Here is a 22,333-nt window from a genome sequence, read left to right on the forward strand (position 1 = left end):
TTTTACCTTCATTAAAAGCCTGTGGGAGTTGATTATTACTTCTTGTTTATATTATGGGAGTGTCTATGAACCCCAGTCAAGGAGCAGGGCCCCCTTATGCTGAGCATTAGACAGCCGTGTAAAAGAGAAGACAGTTCCTGCCCCAGAGAAATCAGTCTTAACTGGCAGGTGGTGCACCCGAAGAGGACAATGAGAAGTAACACACAATCACAGTTTTAGCTGAAAATGAAGATTTGGCAGCTTTTTTCTGACCACCTAAGTCCCACTTGTGCCTTTCACAGTCTTTCTAGTGGGGGGAAAATCTGTGCTGTGTGGGCAGGGCATCAGCAGGGCAGACCATAATAGCGTGTAACCACACTGCTTTCAAGCTTCAGCTTTATTGTGTGTTTGCCTTTCCTCCCATCAGCTAAAATTTCGGAGATCTTAATCAAATCGAGGGAGTACATGAGTCAGCTGCTGGAACAGGCCTCTTTGCATTTCTTCGTCACAGCACGTCTCAATGAAACAAAAAAGATTCTGGCCAAGCAGAAGACCTCGGTCCTTCAAATCCCCAAGCTGCACATCAAGGTCAGTTTCAGGAGTGCAACAAAGGAAATGAGTATCCGAGGGGTAGTTGCGTTGGTCTGTATTTTCAAGAACAACAAGAAGGCCTGTGGCACCTTATAGACTAACAGATATTTTTGAGCATGAGCTTTCGTGGGCAAAAGCAGGTCTTGCCCATGAAAGGAAACTAGCAACTGTCCTAAGTTCAGAAGCTGCCTGTTCACAGGAGCTCCAGCACATCTCCCTCGAGAGTAGAAAGCCTTCTACGAAGCAGACCTACCAGATGAAGTGGACAAGGTTTTCCCACTGGGTAGCCAAGCGAGGCATCTCCAGCTTGCAATCTGTGCTGCAAATCAGGCTACCTGCTTAGGGTGACCAGATGTCCCGATAAACTTGGGACTGTCCCATTATTTAGGTATTTGTCCCTTGCCCCAACTGTACTTTGGTCGGGACTCCATTTGCCCCAATATTTTGATGCAGGTGGGTCTGAGCAGCACTTATATGTGGTGCAACTCCAGTCAGGGAAGCCACCAGCAGGCGTCTCTGGTCATGTGACTCCTAGGCACAAGAGTGGTCTCCTTATACTGTGATGGGAACCGCACAAATGAGAGCTGTAAAATGTGGGTTTTGTAGACATTGTCCACATGCAGAGACCCCCTAAATCCCCCACCCCTACCCCATGCCTTAAGAGCCAGAGGGACTTGCCGGTCCCATCCCCGAAACTGCCTCAGGTAATCACCACTGGAGCCTCCAGCCCACCCCTGCTCTCAGCAGCTCTCATTGGCCAATGGGAGATGCGGAGCTTGTGCTTATGGCAGACAGCATGTGGAGACCGCCCTGGCTGCTCTGACCCTAGGGTCCAGAGACCTCTGAGTCCCAACAGAACCGGTGAGCAAGGTTCTCTTGAAGCTGTGTAGCTACACAGCTGTCTAATAGATGGTGTGCAAGGGCTCAGGGCTGTCAGCCATGGAGCTGCCATGGCCAGGGGAGGGGATTGTTCCTCTGACCCCAGCAGCAGGGCTGGATTAAGGTAGGGGCATTATGGGCTTCAGCCCATGGCTCTACAACTTCCATTAAGCCCCTGAGTTTTGGGCCAGCCCTTCCTGACAGATGTGTGGAGGGGGAAGTGTCTCTGCACCTTGCTTTTTCCTCCACTGCCTCCTGCCTCGACTGGAGCCACATCCCCATGAGCCCTGCAGCTCCCATTGGCCAGGAATCCTGGTCAATAGCTGTGTCTACACGTGCACGCTACTTCAAAGTAGCGGCACTAACTTCGAAATAGCGCCCGTCGCGGCTACACGCGTCGGGCGCTATTTCGAAGTTAACTTCGACGTTAGGCAGCGAGACGTCGAAGTCGCTAACCTCATGAGGGGATCGGAATAGCGCCCTACTTCGACGTTCAACGTCGAAGTAGGGACCGTATAGACGATCTGCGTCCTGCAACGTCGAAATTGCTGGGTCCTCCATGGCGGCCATCAGCTGGGGGGTTGAGAGATGCTCTCTCTCCAGCCCCTGCGGGGCTCTATGATCACCGTGGGCAGCAGCCCTTAGCCCAGGACTTCTGGCTGCTGCTGCGGCAGCTGGGGATCCATGCTGCAGGCACAGGGTCTGCAACCAGTTGTTGGCTCTGTGGATCTTGTGTTGTTTAGTGCAATTGTGTGTGGGAGGGGCCCTTTAAGGGAGCGGCTTGCTGTTGAGTCCGCCCTGTGACCCTGTCTGCAGCTGTGCCTGGCACCCTTATTTCGATGTGTGCTACTTTGGCGTGTAGACGTTCCCTCGCAGCGCCTATTTCGATGTGGTGCCGCGCAACGTCGAAGTTGAACGTCGACGTTGCCAGCCCTGGAGGACGTGTAGATGTTATTCATCGAAATAGCCTATTTCGATGTTGCTACATCGAAATCAGCTATTTCGATGTTGGCTTCACGTGTAGACATAGCCAATGGGATCTGCAGGGGGCAGTGCCTACAGGTGAGAACGGGCCACATGGAGCCAGCCACCTGTTCCCCCTCCACCAAGTGGGAGTTGCCCCATCCTCTGCCCCAGCCCATATCCCCCTCCTTCACTCCCCAGCCACAACCTCGACCCTCACCCTGCCCCAGAGCCTGCACCCCCTGTCAGAACCCTCCTTCGTCCAGCCCTGAACCCTGTCCACAGGCTGAAACCCTCATCCCCACCACAGCTTGTCTGTGTGCAGAATAATTGTTATGCCCCTGTGCAAAATGAGTTTCATTATGTGCACCAGTGTGAAGAGGTGCAACACATCACCTGCAGCTTGGGGCACATGACAAAATTCATTGTGCACATGGACACGTAAATTAGAGGGAACAGGGCTGGCGAGTGCAGCCAGAGGAAGAGTATGAGGAGTCAGGGTATGTCTGAAAGGCAAAGGCAAGAAGAAAAGGTGGCTACTTATTTCTGTAACTGGTGTTCTTCAAGATCTGTTGGCTTTTTACCATCCTGCCCTCCTTCCCCACTCTCAGAGTTTCTGGCAAGTAGGAACTGAGCATGGGACAGGGAGAGCTGGCAGTGCCCCTTAGGCTACATCATGAGTGTGCCATTCCAGGGGGCACCAAGGCCCATCACCTATCGGTACTGCTGAGGGAAAGAACTTCCAACACTGGTGCATGGGGCAAGCACATGCACCTAAGCTGAATGGACGTGAGCACCACCTCTCGAGCACTCGGTCCAGAAACAGGTAACAGGTCTCTTACGAGCCTCTGGAAATTCTCTGTTTGCGCATGTTCAGATAGACTGGCTTTTTTGGCAGCTTCATTCTTCACACTTCATCTGCACTGCGCACACACACTCCAGCAGGAGGCTACAGGGAATGAGCAGGATTTTCCCTGCTATTAGTTGGGTGGCAAGAGCAGAGAACAAGGAAATGGTGGGGGCACAGGGAAGATGGGTCTGTATAGCTATACATCAAATGGGAATAGATGCAGAACAATCTTCCTGAGCCTGCAGACACAGATTAAAGCAATGGCTGTTAACTGTCCCATGTCATCTCCAAGGCAGGCTCAGCTCTGAAATGTAATGGAGGTAGCTCAAGTTGTAGCATTGTTTAAGACTCAGTATTTCTTAAAATAAGCATATAAAAATTCTGATCCTAAAATCATAGTTCTATCCATGTGAAACAACCAACAATCTGCAAAAAAAGGTGAGAAAGTAGAACAGATACTGTAGACTCAAACAACTGAGAAGTTTGCAGAAAATTTTCATGCAATACAGGAGTGTCACTAGAGTCTAATTAGACAATGTAAATGATTATCTGTATTGTCTGCAGATAGGGTTTTGTTTTACAGAGCATCTCAGGGAAAAAACAACAAGGCAAGTTAACTTCACTCATCTTCAGTAGACAAATTTAAAAATGTATATTGTAACATCCCGCAAAAACACTCAAGGTTAAGATCCAAAATATCTTATGCACTCCTCTCTTGTGATGAAAGAATAATTAATGAAAGTGTTAAGTTTTGTGCTCACTAATCATCTCTTCTATAAGCAATAAAACCTTAAAGCTACGTCTACACGGGTATGCTACAACGAAATAGCTTATTTCAATGTAGCAAAATCCAAATAAGCTATTTCGATGAGTAGCGTCTACACGTCCTCCAGGGCTGGTGCCTTCGACGTTCAACGTTGACGTTGGGCAGCACTACATCGAAGTAGGCGCTGCAGGGGAGCATCTACACACCAAAGTGGCCCACATTGAAATAAGGGTGCCAGGAACAGCTGCAGACAGGGTCACAGGGCAGACTAGCACTTCCAGGGCAATAGCTAGCCACTCCCTTAAAGGGCCCCTCCCAGACACACTTGCACGAAACAGCACAAGATCCACAGAGCCAACAACTGGTTGCAGACCCTGTGCATGCAGCATGGATCCCCAGCTGCAGCAACAGCAGCCAGAAGCCCTGGGCTAAGGGCTGCTGCACACGGTGACCACAGAGCCCTGCAGGGGCTGGAGAGAGCGTCTCTCAACCCTTCAGCTGATGGCTGCCATGGCAGAACCCGCTATTTCGATGTTGCGGGACACGGATCATCTACACGTGCCCTACTTCGACGTTCAACATTCAATGTTCAACGACGTTCAACGTCAAAGTAGGGTGCTATTCCCATCTCCTGTTGGGGATAGCGACTTCGACGTCTCGCAGCCTTACATCCATTTCAACTTCAAAATAGCTCTTGCCACGTGTAGACGTGGCGGGCGCTATTTCGAAGTTGGCACAGCTACTTCGAAGTAGCCGGCTTGTGTACACATGGCTTGAGTGATCTGGCAAGGGTAAAAAAGAATCCAGTAATCTGTATTTGGTTCCCTGTTTGCTGCTTTGTGACGTGCAAAGGTGGCCTGTTTTTTTTTATTTTTTTATTATCCCTTTTCAGTGCATGTCAGAGAGAGGTGGTGGGGGGGGGGTTCTGCTCAATTTTACTTGTAGAAATTAAAGTCTCATCCTCCCAAACTTTCTTGGGAGATTTCAGTATGTGAATCAGGTGATTATGTAGAACTTAAGTGGAAAGGATAAACAATCCTGTTCCCCATGTCTTCATATATGCATCTTGAATTTTTAATGCTTGGCTAAAAGGTCATTGGAATTAACCAAATGATGGGGAAATTATACCTCTTTCACATTTGGCTTGAAGCCAAGTGACAACAAGAAGTGTGCCAGTATGGTAGGCTGCTCTCAGTTACATCTGTGTAACTCCAAAATAACTCTCATGGAGTTAACTCCTGTGCTCAAAAGCCCTTAAGTATATTAGATACCCAGTTCTCATTGATTTTAATGGGAGTTCAATTCCCAAACTACTTAGGCACTTTTGAAAATCCTACTAGATGCTTGCCAGCAACTTTAGATACCTTTTGGCATTTTGGCCTGAAGTGCCTTATCCTTTACCAGTGAAGTCAGTGGGAGTCTTTTACCTTTTATTACTTCAGAAGGGACAGGGTGTGAGGAGATCAAGCTTGAAGTGAGAATACTGGGATTTGGCCCATAGCAATCTCTTTTAGACTATTAGAAGCGGTGCTCTTTTCGTGCCAGTACGTGCCGGTACTGAGTACTGGTATCTTGGCAGTCCCAGGCATGGTGGGGGGCAGGGAAAAGCCTGAGTACCGACTCCTCTTTTTTTGAACCAAAAGGGCACTGAATAGAAGTAATAAGTTAAAAACAAAGTGCTACTAGAAGAACTGGTCGGGGAAGGAGGTTTTATCCACAGTAGGAAACTTTCAAGTTTGTCAGCCCCTCCCTCCCCCTGTAATTCTTGTGTTTTGGGAGTTTTTGGCCAGAGTTTTAGCGTTAAGGTCTATTTTCTTCATTGAAAACAAATTTGGAGTGGCGGGTTGGTGGGGGTAACTCATGAAAAATTTTCAGCACTGCTGACATCAGTTTGAGATGTAAGAGGTTGTTTTTGACTGGATTGTCACAAATGCACCTACTAAAGCTTTTGTTGCATACCACCCACTGCATGTTATGAAGGACTGTTCTCTCCCATGCAAGAGCTTTCCTCTTTGCCTCATCTGTGCTGCATCCATTGTCTGTTCTTGTGCCCGGGGGGGTGTGAGGACAACCAAATAGCAAGTTTATATATAGAGAACAGGCTTGGCTGGAATTGCCTCTAGAGAATGAGAGATGAGCGCAAAAGAATGGAAAGCTGTGCCCATGGCCTTAGAGAATCCTGAGTGACGCAAACCAGTGCTCCTCACTTTATAGTGTGGAAAAGAGAAGAATATTTTAGTAGTGTCTGATCAGGGTGAGAAAAGGGACTAGATGAACAGCACCAGGAGCAACAGGGGAACATTTTCTTCCAGGAGCAAACTCTTTCTTCAGAGAACACCTCCTACACAGGGAGCTGGGATGAAACAAGAAAGTGGGCTTGGAGGGGGCTTCACTGTCCCATCTCTACATTTGTGGTGAATTCCTCAGGAAGCTGCTTATGCCAGCTTTGTTGCCTCTGAGACCCAAGAACTAGGGCTGCCAACCTTACACTCTCAGAAAAGCAAACACTTTGCCCCACCCACTGCCCTGTACCTCTTCCAAGACCCCTCCTTGTCTCCCCCACCCTCTGTCACTTGCCTTCCCCACCCTCACGCCCACATTTTCACTGGGATGACTCAGGGAGTTGGGGTTCAGGAAGGGGTGAGGGCTCCAGGGTGGAGCCAGAAAGGAGTTCAGGGTGTTGACAGGGTCTCTGGGAAGAGGTTGTGTGTTGGGATGCAAGAGAGAGGAAGGGCTCCAGCTGGGGGCACAGGGTGTGGGGTGGGGCCAGGGATGAGGGGGTTGGGATGTAGAAGGGGGCTCTGGGCTAGCAGGGTGGATCTGGGAATATGAGGTGCTGGCAATATGAGAGGGGGCTGCAGGCTGAGGCAGGGGGTTGGGATGTGGAAGGGGGTAGAGGCTGCGGGTTGGGGGTGTGGATCCTGGGGTGGAGCCAGAAATGTGAGTGTCAGGGTTCAGGAGAGGGCTCTGATTTGGGACACGGTGTCAGGGTGCAGTGAGGGTAAGGGGCTGGGGTTTGGGTTGCAGGATGTTGCTCCAGGCTGGAGCAGTGGGACTGGGAGGGTGAGATGCAGTTCAGGGGTTCAGGCTCCAGGCAGCACTTACCTCAGGCAGCTCCCAGAAGCAGCACCATGTCCGCCCTCGGCTCCTATGCAGAGGCATAACCACACAGCTTTGCATTTTGTTCCATCCACATATGCCACCCCTGCAGCTCCCATTGGCCATGGTTCCCAGTCAATAGGAGCTGCAGAACCAGAACTTGATGGTGGGATATCCAGAGCCTGTATTGCCCCTATACACAGGAGCCAGAGGATCAGCATGCTGGTGAATCTGGGAGCTTGCCTTAACCCTGCTATGCCACTGACTGGACTTTCAATGGCATGCTTGGCGGTGCTGACTGGAGCTGCCACTGTCCCTTTTCAATCGGGCCTTCCACTGAAAAGCCAAACACCTGGCAACCCTCCCAGAACCGGGCCTAATGCCAGGATATAAAACTCCTTTTCTAAATCCAAGTTCCATCCCCCTCCCTTTGCTGGCTGGTCTCACCTCCACCAGTTTGCATATTCTTACAAAGCCTCATACTCTTTTTTTCTTTGACAAGAAAGAACTTTCAAATAAAAAAAAGTGGAAGGCCCTGCACCCACACACATCTGGGCACTGCTGCTACAGACAAGGAGTTGTGCAGCACTTCAAGCATTGCCCGGAAAAAAGCAAAGTTACATTGTTAGAGACCCAAACAGGACCCCACTCTTTATCCTCTGTCATTCAAGAAACCTGGGATTTGGGATGCTGAGCTCCTCCCACAAGGTGCTGAGATGTCTCCCCTGTAACTTGAGTTAATGTAAGTTGGGACACATATTGTTTCCCAACTATGATGTGATCAGAGATCCCCCAACCAGGCCAACTGCTGCTCAGAAGTTATAAGGTAGAAAAGGCTGTTTCAGTCTGGAAGCCAGTATATCAGGCACGGTTGTAGTGGGCATCATGTAAGAACAGCAATAGAATGAGCTCTTCATGGTTTCTTTCTGTCCAGTAGGCTCAATAGAAAATCCTCTTTGTATTCATAATATCCAAGACCCTCGTTTATCATATATAAAAGTACTCTGCCTCTTTGGCTATGTCTACACTAGAAGCATGTGTCTAGAGAAGTTGCTGTCAGAAGAGATGTTCTGACAAAACTTCTGTCAACAGATCTCATCTACACATAGAAGTGGATCGATCTTTTGATCTGCTCTGTCAACAAAAGGGACCCCCAGATAGTCTACATGGCTTTTTTGTCAACAGTTTCTGTTGACACAACACGTTTTGTACGTAGACACTCCATGAGTTTTTCTAGAAAACGCTCTAGAGTAGAAGTAGACTTACAGTATTTTAATAGACCTGTGTGCATTACTCTGTATTTATTGTGCAGCAAGACTTTCTATGCTTCTGTTCTCCTTACCAGCATACACGTTATGAAATCTTTGTGGGCAGAGTATGTGTAGAAAGGAGGTGAAGCTTGGCTCTCTCTCTCTCTTTCCTCCTCATCATATTTCTGTTCCTGAATACTGCAGTACACTACAGGGAAACCCACATTTAAACCAATGAATAATGTGCCTAGTTCATTGCAGTCATTGCATGCTTATGCACAAGTAACAGCTGGTCACCCTGGCTGCATCTGGGTATTTTAACAAGCTTTGATTGGTAAAGAGGTGAGCACCAAGTAAAGACATGGTATTCTAAAGGATGTTTTTTGTAGCCTTCTGTGTGTATGACCAAGCCCAAGAAATGAATAGCTCTCTTAGATGGCTTGTTTCACAATAAGCTATCTGTACAAATTCACACATTTTTGTTAAATGCATTTAAGAAGTAAGACTTTGCACTTCAAGGTTTTATAATTTTCTGCTTATTATCTGCATCTTTCCCTTGTTTTGTAGGTTCCTGGAGAGAAGATTGTTGGTAGGGAAATGTCTGTGGTAGTAGAATTCACCAACCCACTGACCCAAAAGCTTGAGAATGTCTTGGTACGTCTCGATGGACCTGGCCTACTGAAGACAACCTCAAAAATGTTCAGGTAGGGAAGAACGTGAAAATAATGGGATGTTCATTCCCTTCTCCCATATGAGATTTAGATCAACAAGGACAGTTACTTTGTGCTACCTACTGGAATTCAAACATATGCTGCTTATTTTAGAGGATATCTAATGGCTGGGGGGAAGTAACAGATGGAAGAGGTCAGGCTGCTGTGTAGGTTATGAGAGAGTTTTGAAGAAGTTGATGATGTGGGTAATTGGCAGCTCTGTTCTTTTATTTGTATAAAGGAAATATCTAAAGGCTGCTACTTTGTATCAAATCTGATCTCTGCCTCAACTGCCTATTGCCCACTACTCAAGGCTTGTGATAAAACCATAAATAAGACCCCTTTTCGAGGGGGTCCAGAAAAAGGATCCCCCAGCCCCAGTTAACTCAGAACAGGATTTTAAAGGCTATTTAGACATTTAAAGATTCAGATAGATGCTTTTGAAAATCCCTGTGTGCACCTGTGTGAATCTAAATGCCGTTTAAAATCTGCCTCTCTGGGTTCGATGCGGAAACAGCAGAACAGCATTGATGCGATTGCTGTGCTGGTTTTGAAAATAAATAACAGTGCTCCGCCAGCATCCCAAATAGGTCTGTTCTGAAACGCAGAAGCCTGACGCAGACTGACCTCCAGTCTGAGCAACAGGCATGCCGTGTGTTGTTGGCCAATCTTTTGTTTCATTTACAGAGAATCTTACTGCGGGTGCAGCTGCTCCCAGCTGCAAGAGCTGCATTTCCCAGAACTCACTTTGCACTTAAGAGTGTGACATCCAGTGTGTGCAAACAGTAGACCTGTGTGCACATGAAAGATTTGTGGATGCAAGTCTTACTCGCATGCACAAGTTCTGCTGCTGGCATATAGTATTGTGCACTGAAATTTAGAAGCCGGATAGAGGCCCCAGTTCCTTTGAAGAACTGGCCATCACTCAGCAGTAGCATAAATATTAACATATTTGTATATCAGGGATCTGATTCTGATCCCACTTGGATCAATGTAAACACATTTGGAATCAGACTCTGGATTTGAGTTGAATAGAAAATACTTGTTAAAGGGCATTGGAGAAGGTGTGACGTGCACTAAGTTTGGGGCATGACTGAATTCAGCTCAGGATCTTCCACATGGGCTATAGTAGTGTTGAAAATGGCCTTAACTAGGGAATCATGGCAGATCACCCCTTGTTTTGCAGACTTTCTTATCCTAAAAGCTCTTGCTGGAAGTGACAGTTGTCAGGTGCATTCAAAGAAAGGGAGTTACCAAGAAACACAGTAGGGGAGGTCTAGGTTGGGTATTCGGAAAATTTATTTCACTATGCCTACACTAGAGGGTTTTGTCAGCAAAAATGGCCATTTTTGCCAACAAAACCCACAGGGTGTCCAGATTCCCAAGGCGGTCTGTTGTCAGTAAATCCCTCTCTCCACAAGGAATAACGCCTCTGTCGACAGAGACCTGTTGACAGAAGCCGGTCTGGATGTTCCAGGGCCCCTCTGTCAACAGATAGGGCTTCTGTCCTCACTGGGCAGCCTTGTCTGCTGTGCTTCCAGCTGGCCGTTTTCTGGATCGCTTTTGCGATCTGCTTGGCAGTTTGGCCGCAATCTGTTGAAAGAAGTTTTGTCGGAAGATATCATCTGAAAAAAAATTCTGTCGACAAATCCCTGTAGTCTAGACAGCCTAGGAGGATGGTGAAGCCCGAGAATGGGTTACCTAGACAGGTGACAAATATCAGAGAGGTAACCGTGTTAGTCTGTATCTGCAAAAGTGTGAGTAAGTGAATCTTTGCCCATGAAAGCTTATACACCAAAAAATGTGTTAGTTTATAAGGTGCCACAGGACTTCTTGTTTTTTTCTAGACAGGTGGTGGAATCTCTATCCCTCGCGTTCTTTCAGTCCTGGCTTAACAAAGTCCTGGCTGGGATGATTTATTTAGAATTGATCCTGTTTTGGGCAGGGGGCTGGACTTGATTACCTCCTGAGGTCTCTTCCAGCCCTAGGATGCTATGATTCTGTGAAACATGATCACTCGAATTATTACTTTTGCTTTCTTCAAGCCGCAGCTTCCCTCTCCCCCATTTAGATCGTGTCCTAGGACTTATTTAAAAAATGGGAAATGATTGGCTGTCATTTGGAGATTTCATTTTACCTTTCTCAGGTGGATAAAGGCTGCAGCTTACACACACGCACACAGGGGACAAGCACTGGGTAGCTGTAATTCATTTAAATAATAATCCCATATGCCTCCAGGTATTCAAAGTGATAAATGGTGGCAGAGTGCTGATAGCTCAGCATGTTACTTAGACTCATTCATCACTAAGTTCCCTCCCAGGCAAATATAATTAGGGCAGTTTGACTTCATTTGCAAAAAAAAAAAAAAAGTCAGTCTGTTTTCTGGGTGTTTTTTGAGTCACTAGACCATCCCGCCCTGGAGGCGTTCCCATTGGTCTCTTGCAATTATTTATTGTTTGTTGTGTTTAGTGAGGCAGATAAAACTTTAGAAATGTCTATAAATACTCTTGTATTTTTATAGCACTGACAAAAGTTTATGGCTTGCTGTGGCAGGCAGTGCGGTCCAGTGGATAGAGCACTAGGCCAGGCTTCTGAAGCCCAGGCTGTTTTTCTTGTTTCTGTCCATTTACTTCGGTAAATCACATGAGGGTCTCTGTGTAGCTATGGACTTGAGCAGGGAAAAGAGCAGGATTTGTGCCGAGGCCTTAGGCAGTTGCAGCCCTTGCGGTTGGGGATATCACCCCTGGAGGTCTCAAAGTTAGCAGCTAGCCCCACAATTAACTACATTATTAAAATGATTTAGAACCAGCCCATAGCCAGACCCTCCTCCATGTCACTTTACCCTGTTCCGCCAGTCTGAGCCTGAATTACAGGGGATGCAGGCGAGGAAGGATAATTTAGTGCATGGGACAGTAGACTGGGACATGAGAATAGAAATCCCATCTCCCGATTTAGCCTCTTTTTGAGCTTTGGGCAAGTCACTGAATCTACTGTGCTCCAGTTCTCTGTCTCTACAATGGGGGTAACAGCGGTTCCCTACCTAAGAGGGCTGTAGTGAGTATTAACTACCGCAAGTATCAGAGGGGTAGCCGAGTTAGTCTGTATCTTCAAGAACAACAAGAGCCTCTGGCACCTTATAGACTAACAGATATTTTGGAGCATAAGCCTTCATGGGCAAAGACCTGCTTCGGATGAAGGTCATATAAACACCTTAACAGAAGGACCATCCCAGACAGAGGACTGATTCAAAGGCCATTTATTGCAAAGTGTTTTGAAGAGCTGATTTGCATAGCCAGGACCCGCTCAGAGAGAAGGAGTGCATGTGGAATGGGATGTATAGGGTAGTAAAATTTCCACCTTACAGTTGTACAGTACACCTCTGATTTACACAATTTTGACTTGCACGTTTCTTGCAATAACGCAAGTTGAAATGATGAGTGGCAGGGAACTGGGAACCAGGCAGCAGCCTGGCTTCTGCCTCCTGCAAGCAGAGGGGAGCTGGGAGCCAGTCTGCTGCCTCTCATGGGAGCAGGGAGCCAGGTGCAGCCAGGACCAGGGGAGGGAAGGTGGCAGGGTCTCTTTCCCACTCCATCCCAACTTGCGTGAAATTTGACTTACACATGGCTTCACAGGAACACACCTTATGTGTAAGTTGGGGGTCTACTGTTCTAAGGTCATGCTTACAACAACAAGCACTTCAAAACAAGGAAAGGTTGCATTAGCAGTACATGGGCTAGAACCTCAGCTGGGATACCTCCATTGACTTCATTGGCATTATGGGTAATATTTTCAAAGGCACCCGACTGACTCAGAAGATTGAAAGCCAGTGAAACATAGGCACTTGAAACTTTAATTTTATGACAGTTTACAACAGCTGAGGATCTGGCCCATGTCTGAAAATGCAAGTAGAAAAACTGCTGTGGAGGTTCCTGTAATGCAGAGGTGGGCAACAATTCGTGATGGGGACCACTTGGAGATTTTGGTAAGTGGTCGGGGGCTGCACTTTCCTATGGATGGAGGTTGGGTGCAGAAGGGAGCTTGGGGAAGGGGACCAGCGTGTGGGGACTGAGAGGGAATTTGGGTGAGGGAGGGAATTGTGACTTGGGCTGAAAGGAGGAGGGTGCAGAGGGTTGGGATGGTGACCTGGGGCAGGAGCTTGAGGTTCAGGGAGTGTGGGTGCAAGAGAAGATCCTGGCCTGGGGGCGGGGGATGCAGGGTCTGAGAGAAACTTGTGACCAGAAGTGGGGGTGGGGGAGGGAGGAGGAGGAGGATGCAGAGGGTTTGGATGGTGACTGGGGCAGGTAGTGGAGTGCAGGGCTGGGGAGGGAGTATGGATGCAGGAAAGGATTCCAGCCTGGGGGATGGGTGCAGAGTCTTGGAGGGAGTTGGGGTGCAGCGGGAGAGTGGTGCCAGAAGAAGGCTCAAGCTGGGAGGCCCTTACCTAAGCAGCTCCTGGTGAGCAGCGGAACTCCCTGCCTGCCAGCAGCCCAAGACTGCTCAGGGCGGCTGGCTGTTCCACGTGGCTCTCCGTGCTGCAGGGGATGGGCTTTGCACGCTGCCCCTGCTCCCAGCAAAATCTCTAAGCTTATATTGACTGGAAACCAGCCAGTGGGAACTGTGAAATTGTGCTGCACTACCCCTGTCTCCAGCAAAATCTCTCCACTCCCATTGGCCTCCGCCACCCTCGCCGCAGTGCGGAGAGCCAGAAAGAACAGAGAGCTGCTCTGAGTGTCACTGCTCCATGCCACAGGAGCAGGCTGGGGCCTGAGTTAAAAGGCTTGGTGGGCTGGATCCAGCCCACCGGCCATATGTTGCCCGCCCTGATGTAATGCTTTCAGTGCTTCCCATATCGGAGATCTCCCACACACACAGTGGTATGTTAGCTGGCACCAGCATCTAAGGTAATTGCACTGTTCTGCCATAAGTGGGTATTTGATGAAGAGTCAGTTCTAGGAAGACAAGCTGCATGTCCGTCATTAGGAACACACACACACACACAAAGAGCAGGAATTAGCATAGATTCCTTTCAAATATGTGCTTTGGTTTTTCTCAGGGTGCTTCCATTGAAGCTGCTCTGAAGTATTTTTAGGCTTGAGCTTGAGACTCAGTCCCCATCATGACCATGACGCTCCCTGCCTTGAACCTAATGTAGTCAATTGCATCTGCGCCCAGTGTAAAATGTTACCAAATCTGACTTCTGCTCTTACTAACACACATGATAGAAGGACACCCTACTTTCACTCTGTGGCTACGCCCACACTACACTGATATGTCGACAGACGTTGCTGTTGGAAGAGCTCTTCTGACAAAACTTCTGTCGACAGATTGGGCCACACGCGAAAACGGATCACGCTGTCGATCTGCTTTGTTGACAGAATGCGGCCAGAATGCCCAGCCACTCTCTTGACAGGACGGCCAACTGGAAGCACAGCACGCAGGGCTACCCAGTGACCCAGAATCTCCATCAGTCAACAGAGGATTCCCCGGAGTGTCCACACAGCTTTTTTGTTGACAGATCAGATCTGTTGAGAAAGGCGTTCTGCCTCATGCGGGGGAGGCAGAAGGCTGTTGACAGAAGTGCGGAGTTCTGTCAACAGTATGTCGACAGAGTGCATTTTAAGTGTTGATGCTCTGTGGGTTTTGTCGACAAAAATCCTCCTTTACGCAGAAGAGAATCAGGCCCCACATCACTACCACCTCACAATCCAGTAGTGTGCAGTTCATAATCCTCTTCATTAACTCTCAAGGGAGCAGCATTTGTTTTTATAAATACCTAGTTCATTTCCTCCTCTGGTTCCATTAAACATTCTGCATTCCCCTAAACCCAGTTAGTCAATACCACTTATCAAAAGCTGCCTAGAAAACACACAAACCCAACACACATAGCTGTCTTCGCAACTTAAACCTTAGCATAAAATTGAAAATCAAGAGCAGTACAGTGTGTGCTTTGTTGATACTATAAACATCACAAGCCATGCATAATGGAACAGGGCAACTGCTAACAGCAGGACTCATAAGAACGTTTCAACTTGTTTTCATGGGCACAATAAAGTGATTTTTAAAGTGGACAGTGACAAGATGCTCTCTGATTGCTACAGTGTGACCCGGCAGAGTGTTTCAATTCCCCATCACCACTCCTCTTGCTGGACATTTATGAATAAGCAATTGCTTGGATGACAAACATGAATTTGCTTTTAGTGTGCAAGAGGGAAACGACAGCTAATCTTCACATCCTCCTAGGACCAGAAGGGAAAGGGGAAGAACTGAATAACTAGGCAAAATCTGCTGAACGCTATTTTATGGCAATATGGCACAGATTAGGATCCTAACCTTTTTCTTGAGCCCCATAAGAGACTTAGACTATGTCTACACTATATGATAAAGTCGTGTTTAAGGCAGTTATCTTACATTTACAACGTCACTGTCTTCACTGTAAATACCAGTAGCTCGACTTTAGGGAGCACTAAGATCAACATCATAACATTGTCGAAAGTGGATGCGTGTAACATCAAGTTTGAATTTAAAAGTTTGAATGAAGGCTAGTGTGGAAGTGCCATGTCTTTGACTCGAATTCCTTAGCCTCCAGAGGTGTCCCATATATATCCCACAGTCCTCCACTCTGGCTGCTTCCATTTGTGTTGCTTTCCAGGTGCGCAGGAATTAGGTAACAGGAAGCCCACAAATCTGAATTTGGCACCAGGAAGCCCATGGCTGCAGGGTCATTCTTGTATGAGAGGTTGAGAAACTTATTTCCTTCTTTGCTATCAGCACTGTGAGCACATCTACCCATTCAAAATAGCCCCAACACAGAGTTCATGGTTCTGTCTCTACCTCTGCAAGCTGAGCACACAGATTTTTTTCCACGCTGGTGCCAGCCACTTCCCCACCATACTACGTGGCAGCTAGGCTGTTGGGGAGGTTGTGCTTGTGTGAGAGGCCAAGAAACTTCTTTTCTGCAGTTTACATTTGTGCCATGCAGTCGGGGTCTTTCCCACACCCAGCCACATCATATGGCTACCCTCCAACCCAATAAAAGGACATGCCTACTCTCCAGTGTGGCCCATGCTGCCAGGCAGCACCAGGTCCTGGCTTGCATGCAGTGAGGGCTCCAAGAACAGGAATGACTTCTGTGGTCTTGCTGCTGGGGGGGAAAGTCTCTCCCAGCAGCTAAGATTTTTGGGGACTTGCTGCCACCCAGGGGAAGTCACCCCCAGCAGCTAAGACTTTCAGAGGCTTGTGGCTGCTGCAGGGACCACGTCAACTGGCTCTGTGGCCACAGGACCCATGCCCCCCCCCATGGTGATGAGGGAGGCCAGCCCCCACACAGTCAATCAGTGCTGGCCCCACCCTGCCTGAGCAGCACTGGTTGTTGAAATTCGGTGAGCCCCATCCTCTGCATTGGACAACTCTCTGTAGTGAAGTGGAAAGCCAAAAAATCTTTCTCCTAACCTTTTCTGTCCTTCTCTTTCTTCAAACTTTGGCCCCCTTAAGACAGGGAAAAGTGGCTGGAGGGCCAGTTGAGAAGACACAGACTCCTGGGTGATCCCAGGGCACAGAAGCATTCATGTGTGTATAAATTTGGCAATCCCCATCCACCCATTGGGCACCTCTGTGTAATGAAGTGGGAAGCAAATACCCTGCCTCAGAAAAGGTCTTTTTTCCAAACCTTTCCTGTCCTTCTCTTTCTTCAAGCATTGCATTGTTCCCATATTATTGTCCAGGATCATGTTTCTGTAATCAAGGGAGGGGGGACAGTGGCTGGAGGGCCAGTTGACAAGAAACAGACACCTACTGTTTTTAGAGCAACAGGGGGAGCGTTGCAAGCAGTGCCATTGCACCAGCCATGGGCACACAGAGGCCGTGTCTACACTAGCACCAAACTTCGAAATGGCCACACAAATGGCCATTTCGAAGTTTACTAATGAAGCACTGAAATGCATATTCAGCGCTTCATTAGCATGTGGGCGGCCGCGGCACTTCGAAATTGACACGCCTCGCCACTGTGTGGCTCATCCTGACAGGGCTCCTTTTCGAAAGGACCCTGCCTACTTCGAAGTCCCCTTATTCCCATGAGCTGATGGGAATAAGAGGACTTTGAAGTAGGCGGGGCCCTTTCGAAAAGCAGCCCCGTTGGGATGAGCCGCGCGGCCGCAAGGCGCATCAATTTCGAAGTGCCGCGGCCGCCCACATGCTAATGAAGCGCTGAATATGCATTTCAGTGCTTCATTAGTAAACTTCGAAATGGCCATTTGCGTGGCCATTTCGAAGTTTGGGGCTAGTGTAGATGTAGCCAGAGTCACCACCATCTTCACCGTGGCTGCCAAGCCCTTCCACCACTAGCAGCCCCAGCCCAGGGGGACCCAAAGGTGTCAGGGCGGCCCCTCCCTGGGCTAGCTCTTTTCCCCTCCCCCATCCCCATCCCAACTTCCATTAAATTTGACTTACACTTGGTTGCCCAGGAATGCAACCTGCACATAAATCAGGGTTTTACTGTAGATGAAAAAACTTCTTCCCAGGAAGACATATTTGACTGAGGAAGACCCCAAGGGAAGTGTGAAATGTCCCATTATTTGGGGTGGGGGCAATTTTAAAACAGACCTGGAAAAAATTATAGAAAATGCATTGCAAGAACAATTTAGCAATGGCCAGGAGATAGGAGCAGGTGATTTTAGGGCACCCATCTTTTACTGTGATTGGTGTTGTATGAAAATATCTAGATCGATAATTTCTGACTTCTCAGATTCTGCTTCAGGCTGAGAATCTCACCCTGCCGATTTGTCAAAGTATTGATATTTTGCTTTAAAATTGCAGGGAAATTCCAAAGAATTCTTCTTTGGTCTGGGAAGAAAAATGCATTCCAAGGCAAGCTGGAGTTCGAAAGCTGATTGCAAGCCTGAATTGTGATGCCCTACGACATGTCTATGGCGAGCTGGACGTAGAGGTTGAACGGAAACCACTTGTGTGAACAAGATTTTTCTTGTTTATTCTTTCACTTGCCAGTGTCTATAGGAAAAAAAAATTGAGGAATATTTTCAGCTGTCATTGTCTTAGCTCTTCATTTCACATGTCAATGAAGTCAACTAACAGAAAACAATGGGGAGGGTGGGAAATGCATTTATTGGGTTATGACTGTTCCAAATTAAGATACTACTAGTTAAGGGCATCTTGAGACCATGTTGCTCTTATAGTTCATATGAATGTATACGCCTTTGAGTTGGTACTAGCAGGGAGAAAGTTCCATTTCCCCAAAGCACTCTCAAATTTAGTTTTAATTGAAGCTTGATATTTCACTGAACAAAAAAAGGTTATAAATTCTTGTGGTAAAGCTCTGTTTTTATGTCTTATGGGCTACGTCTACATGTGTCCCAAACTTCGAAACGGCCACGCAAATGGCCATTTCAAAGTTTACTAATGAAGCGCTGAAATGCATATTCAGCACTTCATTAGCATGCGGGCGGCCGCGGAACTTCGAAATTGACGCGGCTTGCCGCCGCATGTCTCATCCAGACAGGGCTCCTTTTCGAAAAGACCCCGCCTACTTCGAAGTCCCCTTATTCCCATGAGCTGATGGGAATGAGGGGACTTCGAAGTAGGCGGCGTCCTTTCAAAAAGGAGCCCCGTCTGGACGAGATGCGCGGCGGCAAGCCGCGTCAATTTCGAAGCGCCACGGCCGCCCGCATGCTAACGAAGCGCTGAATATGCATTTCAGCGCTTCATTAGTAAACTTTGAAATGGCCATTTGCGTGGCCATTTCGAAGTTTGGGGCTCTTGTAGACACGGCCATGGGGTTACTTTATCTTGTGGCGTTAAAGTTTACAAATTCACAGAGCAGCTCACTTTGTTGGAAGAATTTATCAGGGATCAGTACCTCAAAGCTCCTCTGAATTGGGTCTCTGTTGTACCTTCCCATACATACACACAGTGTCTTCTTACTTTGTCATTATCCCACTCTGTTTGCTGCTAGTGCACAGTCCATCACATTTTTCCCAAGGCTATTGCATCTCTTCCCATGGATCACTGCACCAAGCCCCGAATTCATTAGTCATAATCGTTTCAACTGTGTTCTAAGGCATGTGTCTTGACACACCTACCTTCTCTTCTCCTCACTTCATAGGAGCCTTACTCTTTCTTCCACATGTGTAGAAGACAGCTAGGACTGAAAGAAGACATTCCACGCACCCTTCTGGAGTTCAGGCACCACAAACCTGGAAAGTGGGCAAATAGAGATAGCAAGGTGTGGACAGGCAGCAGGTTAGGAATCTCTGGATTCTTCCTTCCCAAATCCACAGAGGAAGCTAGTGCTAGTTAATCCCTCTGAGCTGTGGTACCTACTTTGAGGGAGCTCCTGGTATCTTGGTATTCTTCAGTAGCGAATAGAAGCCAATGGGGCTGGGCATGGCAGATGCCCTTTACAGTAGGGAGCGCTCCCAGTGAAAACTGGCACAGATCTCTGGGTATTCCCGGCATAGTAGGGTGGAATCTTAGCTTCTTCCAGGGTACAACCAAATCCCCAGAGAGAAGGCTGAGGTGGAAACTCCGCAACCTGATTCAATCTCTGCTCCCTTTTACAAGCTATTCCTGCACAAGGACAAAGGGGCTTCTCTTTTCTACAACTGATCCTATTCTCAGCAGTTTCTGATAGTTCTATGGAGTCCGTTCTTTCCATTCTCATTGTTCTTTTTGCACCACCGTCACTTGGTTGAAAGGGAAATACCTCCTGGTACATTCCATGCAACGATCAGTGACTCAGGAGAGCTTGGTTAACCCATGGTGCCATGCAGGTGTGGGACTGACACTGAGCCACACTAAGTTTCAGTTAAATGTAGAACCCAGATTGGGGGTGGGAGGAGAGGCTGAATCTTACCCTCAATACACATTTCCTCCCCAACCCACAAACCTACCTTGTTTCCCTGTCTGTATCATGAATGCCTACTGAAATACTTCCCTGCATCTTATTCGTAATAAAGCAAAACAAAAAAACAGTCAAGTAGCACTTGAAAGGCTAACAAAATAATTTATTAGGTGATGAGCTTTCGTGGGACAGACCCACTTCTTCAGGCCATAGCCACACCAGAACAGACTCAATATTTAAGGCACAGAGAACCAAAAATAGTAATCAAGGTGGACAAATCAGAAAAAAAAGTGATCAAGAGAAGCAAATCAGAGAGTAGAGGGGCAGAAGGGCGGGGGGGTGGTCAAGAATTAGATTAAGCCAAGTATGCAAATGAGCCCCTTTAATGACCCAGAAAAATAAAGCAAGTGTGTCTGGAGGGGAGCGGGAGAGAGATGGATCTCAAATTATTCTGCACCTGCAGTAAAACCTTTGCTTACCAAGCTATAGAGATTTGCTGTATGTAAACGGACATGGCCTATGTTAACAAACTGCGCGTGTAGTATGCTTTATCATTGTGAGTGGAGACAGGAGGAGCAGCAGGTGCAAACCTCACATCTATTCAAGATAACTTTTCTGTGCAGTTTGTAAGGGACATGTTACGGTCTGATCAATGAAAGGAAGATGCTTTGCCTTAATTTCCAAAGTCCTCTGCTTTCCACAGGAACCTGCCCCTCCCCACACCCACAGCACTTATACCGAAGTAAAGGTAATTTCTTGAGGACAAGTAAGTGCTGGAATTCTCTAAATGATAGAAAGCTATGCAGGGGAGGGTGTCTTGCTCTTTTGTTAGCACATACAGGACAAATTTTCATACAGAGGCATGTAAGCTGCACTTAAAAATTTGGGTGTATACCTCATAGTGCAGTGATGGGCATGGGACAGAAAGAGAAGTCCCCATTGCATTCCGATGTGGGCACATTCACAGGGCGAATTAATAGGGGTATAACTCAAGAGTACCTGTTAGCACCTGTGCTTTAATGCAACTGTGCTCACAAATGTTTGGCCAGTACAACTTACATTACCTCATTTGAACATTTGTCCTTACATGTCCAGAGGATGTCAAGGAGTCCTCTGCATGTGTTTAGCAGTTGATAGTATGCTGAAAATGCATGACGGCAAATGTGTTCCTCACTATATTCTACATTATCTAATACAAAGTATCCACATTTTGCAATTGTGCATAAATCTGCTTTCTTCTGCGCATTGTTAATCATTAGAATGTAACTGAAACTTAAAATAAAGCCCATCTGATTATGCAATAGTGCACACAGACTCCATTTTCTATTTGGAACAATCATATTTCCTACAATCCAGCAGTATACTACATTACTTGCAACATTTGGTAAGGTGTGGAAAAGGCTGGGAAAGATAAAGACAGCTTAAGAAACATCAATAAGAAATGCCTCTCTGATACCAGGGAACAAGCCTTTTCCTTATTTAACTCTTTTACCAGGGCCAGTATGACTATTACAACCACTGCTCTGCTCCTTGGTTCATCAGCTGAGTACCTAATGCATTTATCCAGCAAGGAAGTTAACATTTTGAGGGCAGATCACAGTGATAGCAGAAATACTCAATGGACTTCCATGGTGTCAGAAAAAAGGGCCAATATTCTTCTAAAGAAACCTCCAACATCCCAGCTTCTAAAATAGTCACCTTTTAGCTGAGTGCCTCAGAGCATTTTATGAACAGCAAGCTACACAACAAACTTGAGAGACAAGCAAGTAATGTTACACCCCATGTATAGAGCTAGAAAGCAAAGCAAAGAGATATTCAGTGGTTTGATTAGACTCTAAGATGGAAACAAGAACACAAGACAAGTGAACTCCTAGTTTTCTATATAAACATTAGCTCCCATTGTCTTCCTGTACTCTGCATGTAGAGGAAGTTGCCTATCTAACCATAAGGACACACTGAATAAAAAGTGAATAACAACTCTAGAAATTGGGCCAAAAATGTAAATGTGTTTGACATGAGGAAGGCTCGGGTTTGGCTTAATTTACATATATGATGCTCCGTGGAGAACATAGATTTATAGACACCCAGCCCAAATTATACAAGTAAGAAAGAAATGGGCCTGAACCAAAATCCAAAGCCCAACAACTCCAAACTTAGGGTGAGTCTAAAGCAAAGCTTGAACTTGTCAGCTGAGAACTTCTTTCCAATGGATAGAACTAAACTATAGATCCAAACTTCATGGCTCAGGACAATTGCTAGCAAAAACACATGCCCAGAATACAAAAGCCCAAACCCATTAAACTCACACACTAGAGGCTCAAAGGAGCAGGACAACTGGCAAGTAGCAGACTTTGCAGTTAGCTGCTAACGTTCGCCTTTTGGCAAGGTTTGAGT

At 47.0% G+C, this 22,333-nt stretch overlaps 1 protein-coding gene across 1 annotated transcript in view; it reads left to right on the forward strand.

The window, feature by feature from the left end:
- F13A1 (coagulation factor XIII A chain) overlaps positions 1-18,161 on the forward strand; it is a 109,830-nt gene extending 91,669 nt beyond the window's left edge. The window contains exons 13-15 of the mRNA XM_074985920.1: positions 407-567; positions 8,945-9,081; positions 17,899-18,161. Coding sequence (XP_074842021.1) covers positions 407-567; positions 8,945-9,081; positions 17,899-18,052 — 452 coding nt within the window. The 3' untranslated portion in view covers positions 18,053-18,161. The remainder of the gene's footprint in view (positions 1-406; positions 568-8,944; positions 9,082-17,898) is intronic.
- Positions 18,162-22,333: the final 4,172 nt, after the last annotated feature.

The sequence above is a fragment of the Carettochelys insculpta genome, chromosome 2 (assembly GCF_033958435.1).
Source record: "Carettochelys insculpta isolate YL-2023 chromosome 2, ASM3395843v1, whole genome shotgun sequence".
In the NCBI taxonomy this organism is placed as follows: Eukaryota; Metazoa; Chordata; order Testudines; family Carettochelyidae; genus Carettochelys; species Carettochelys insculpta.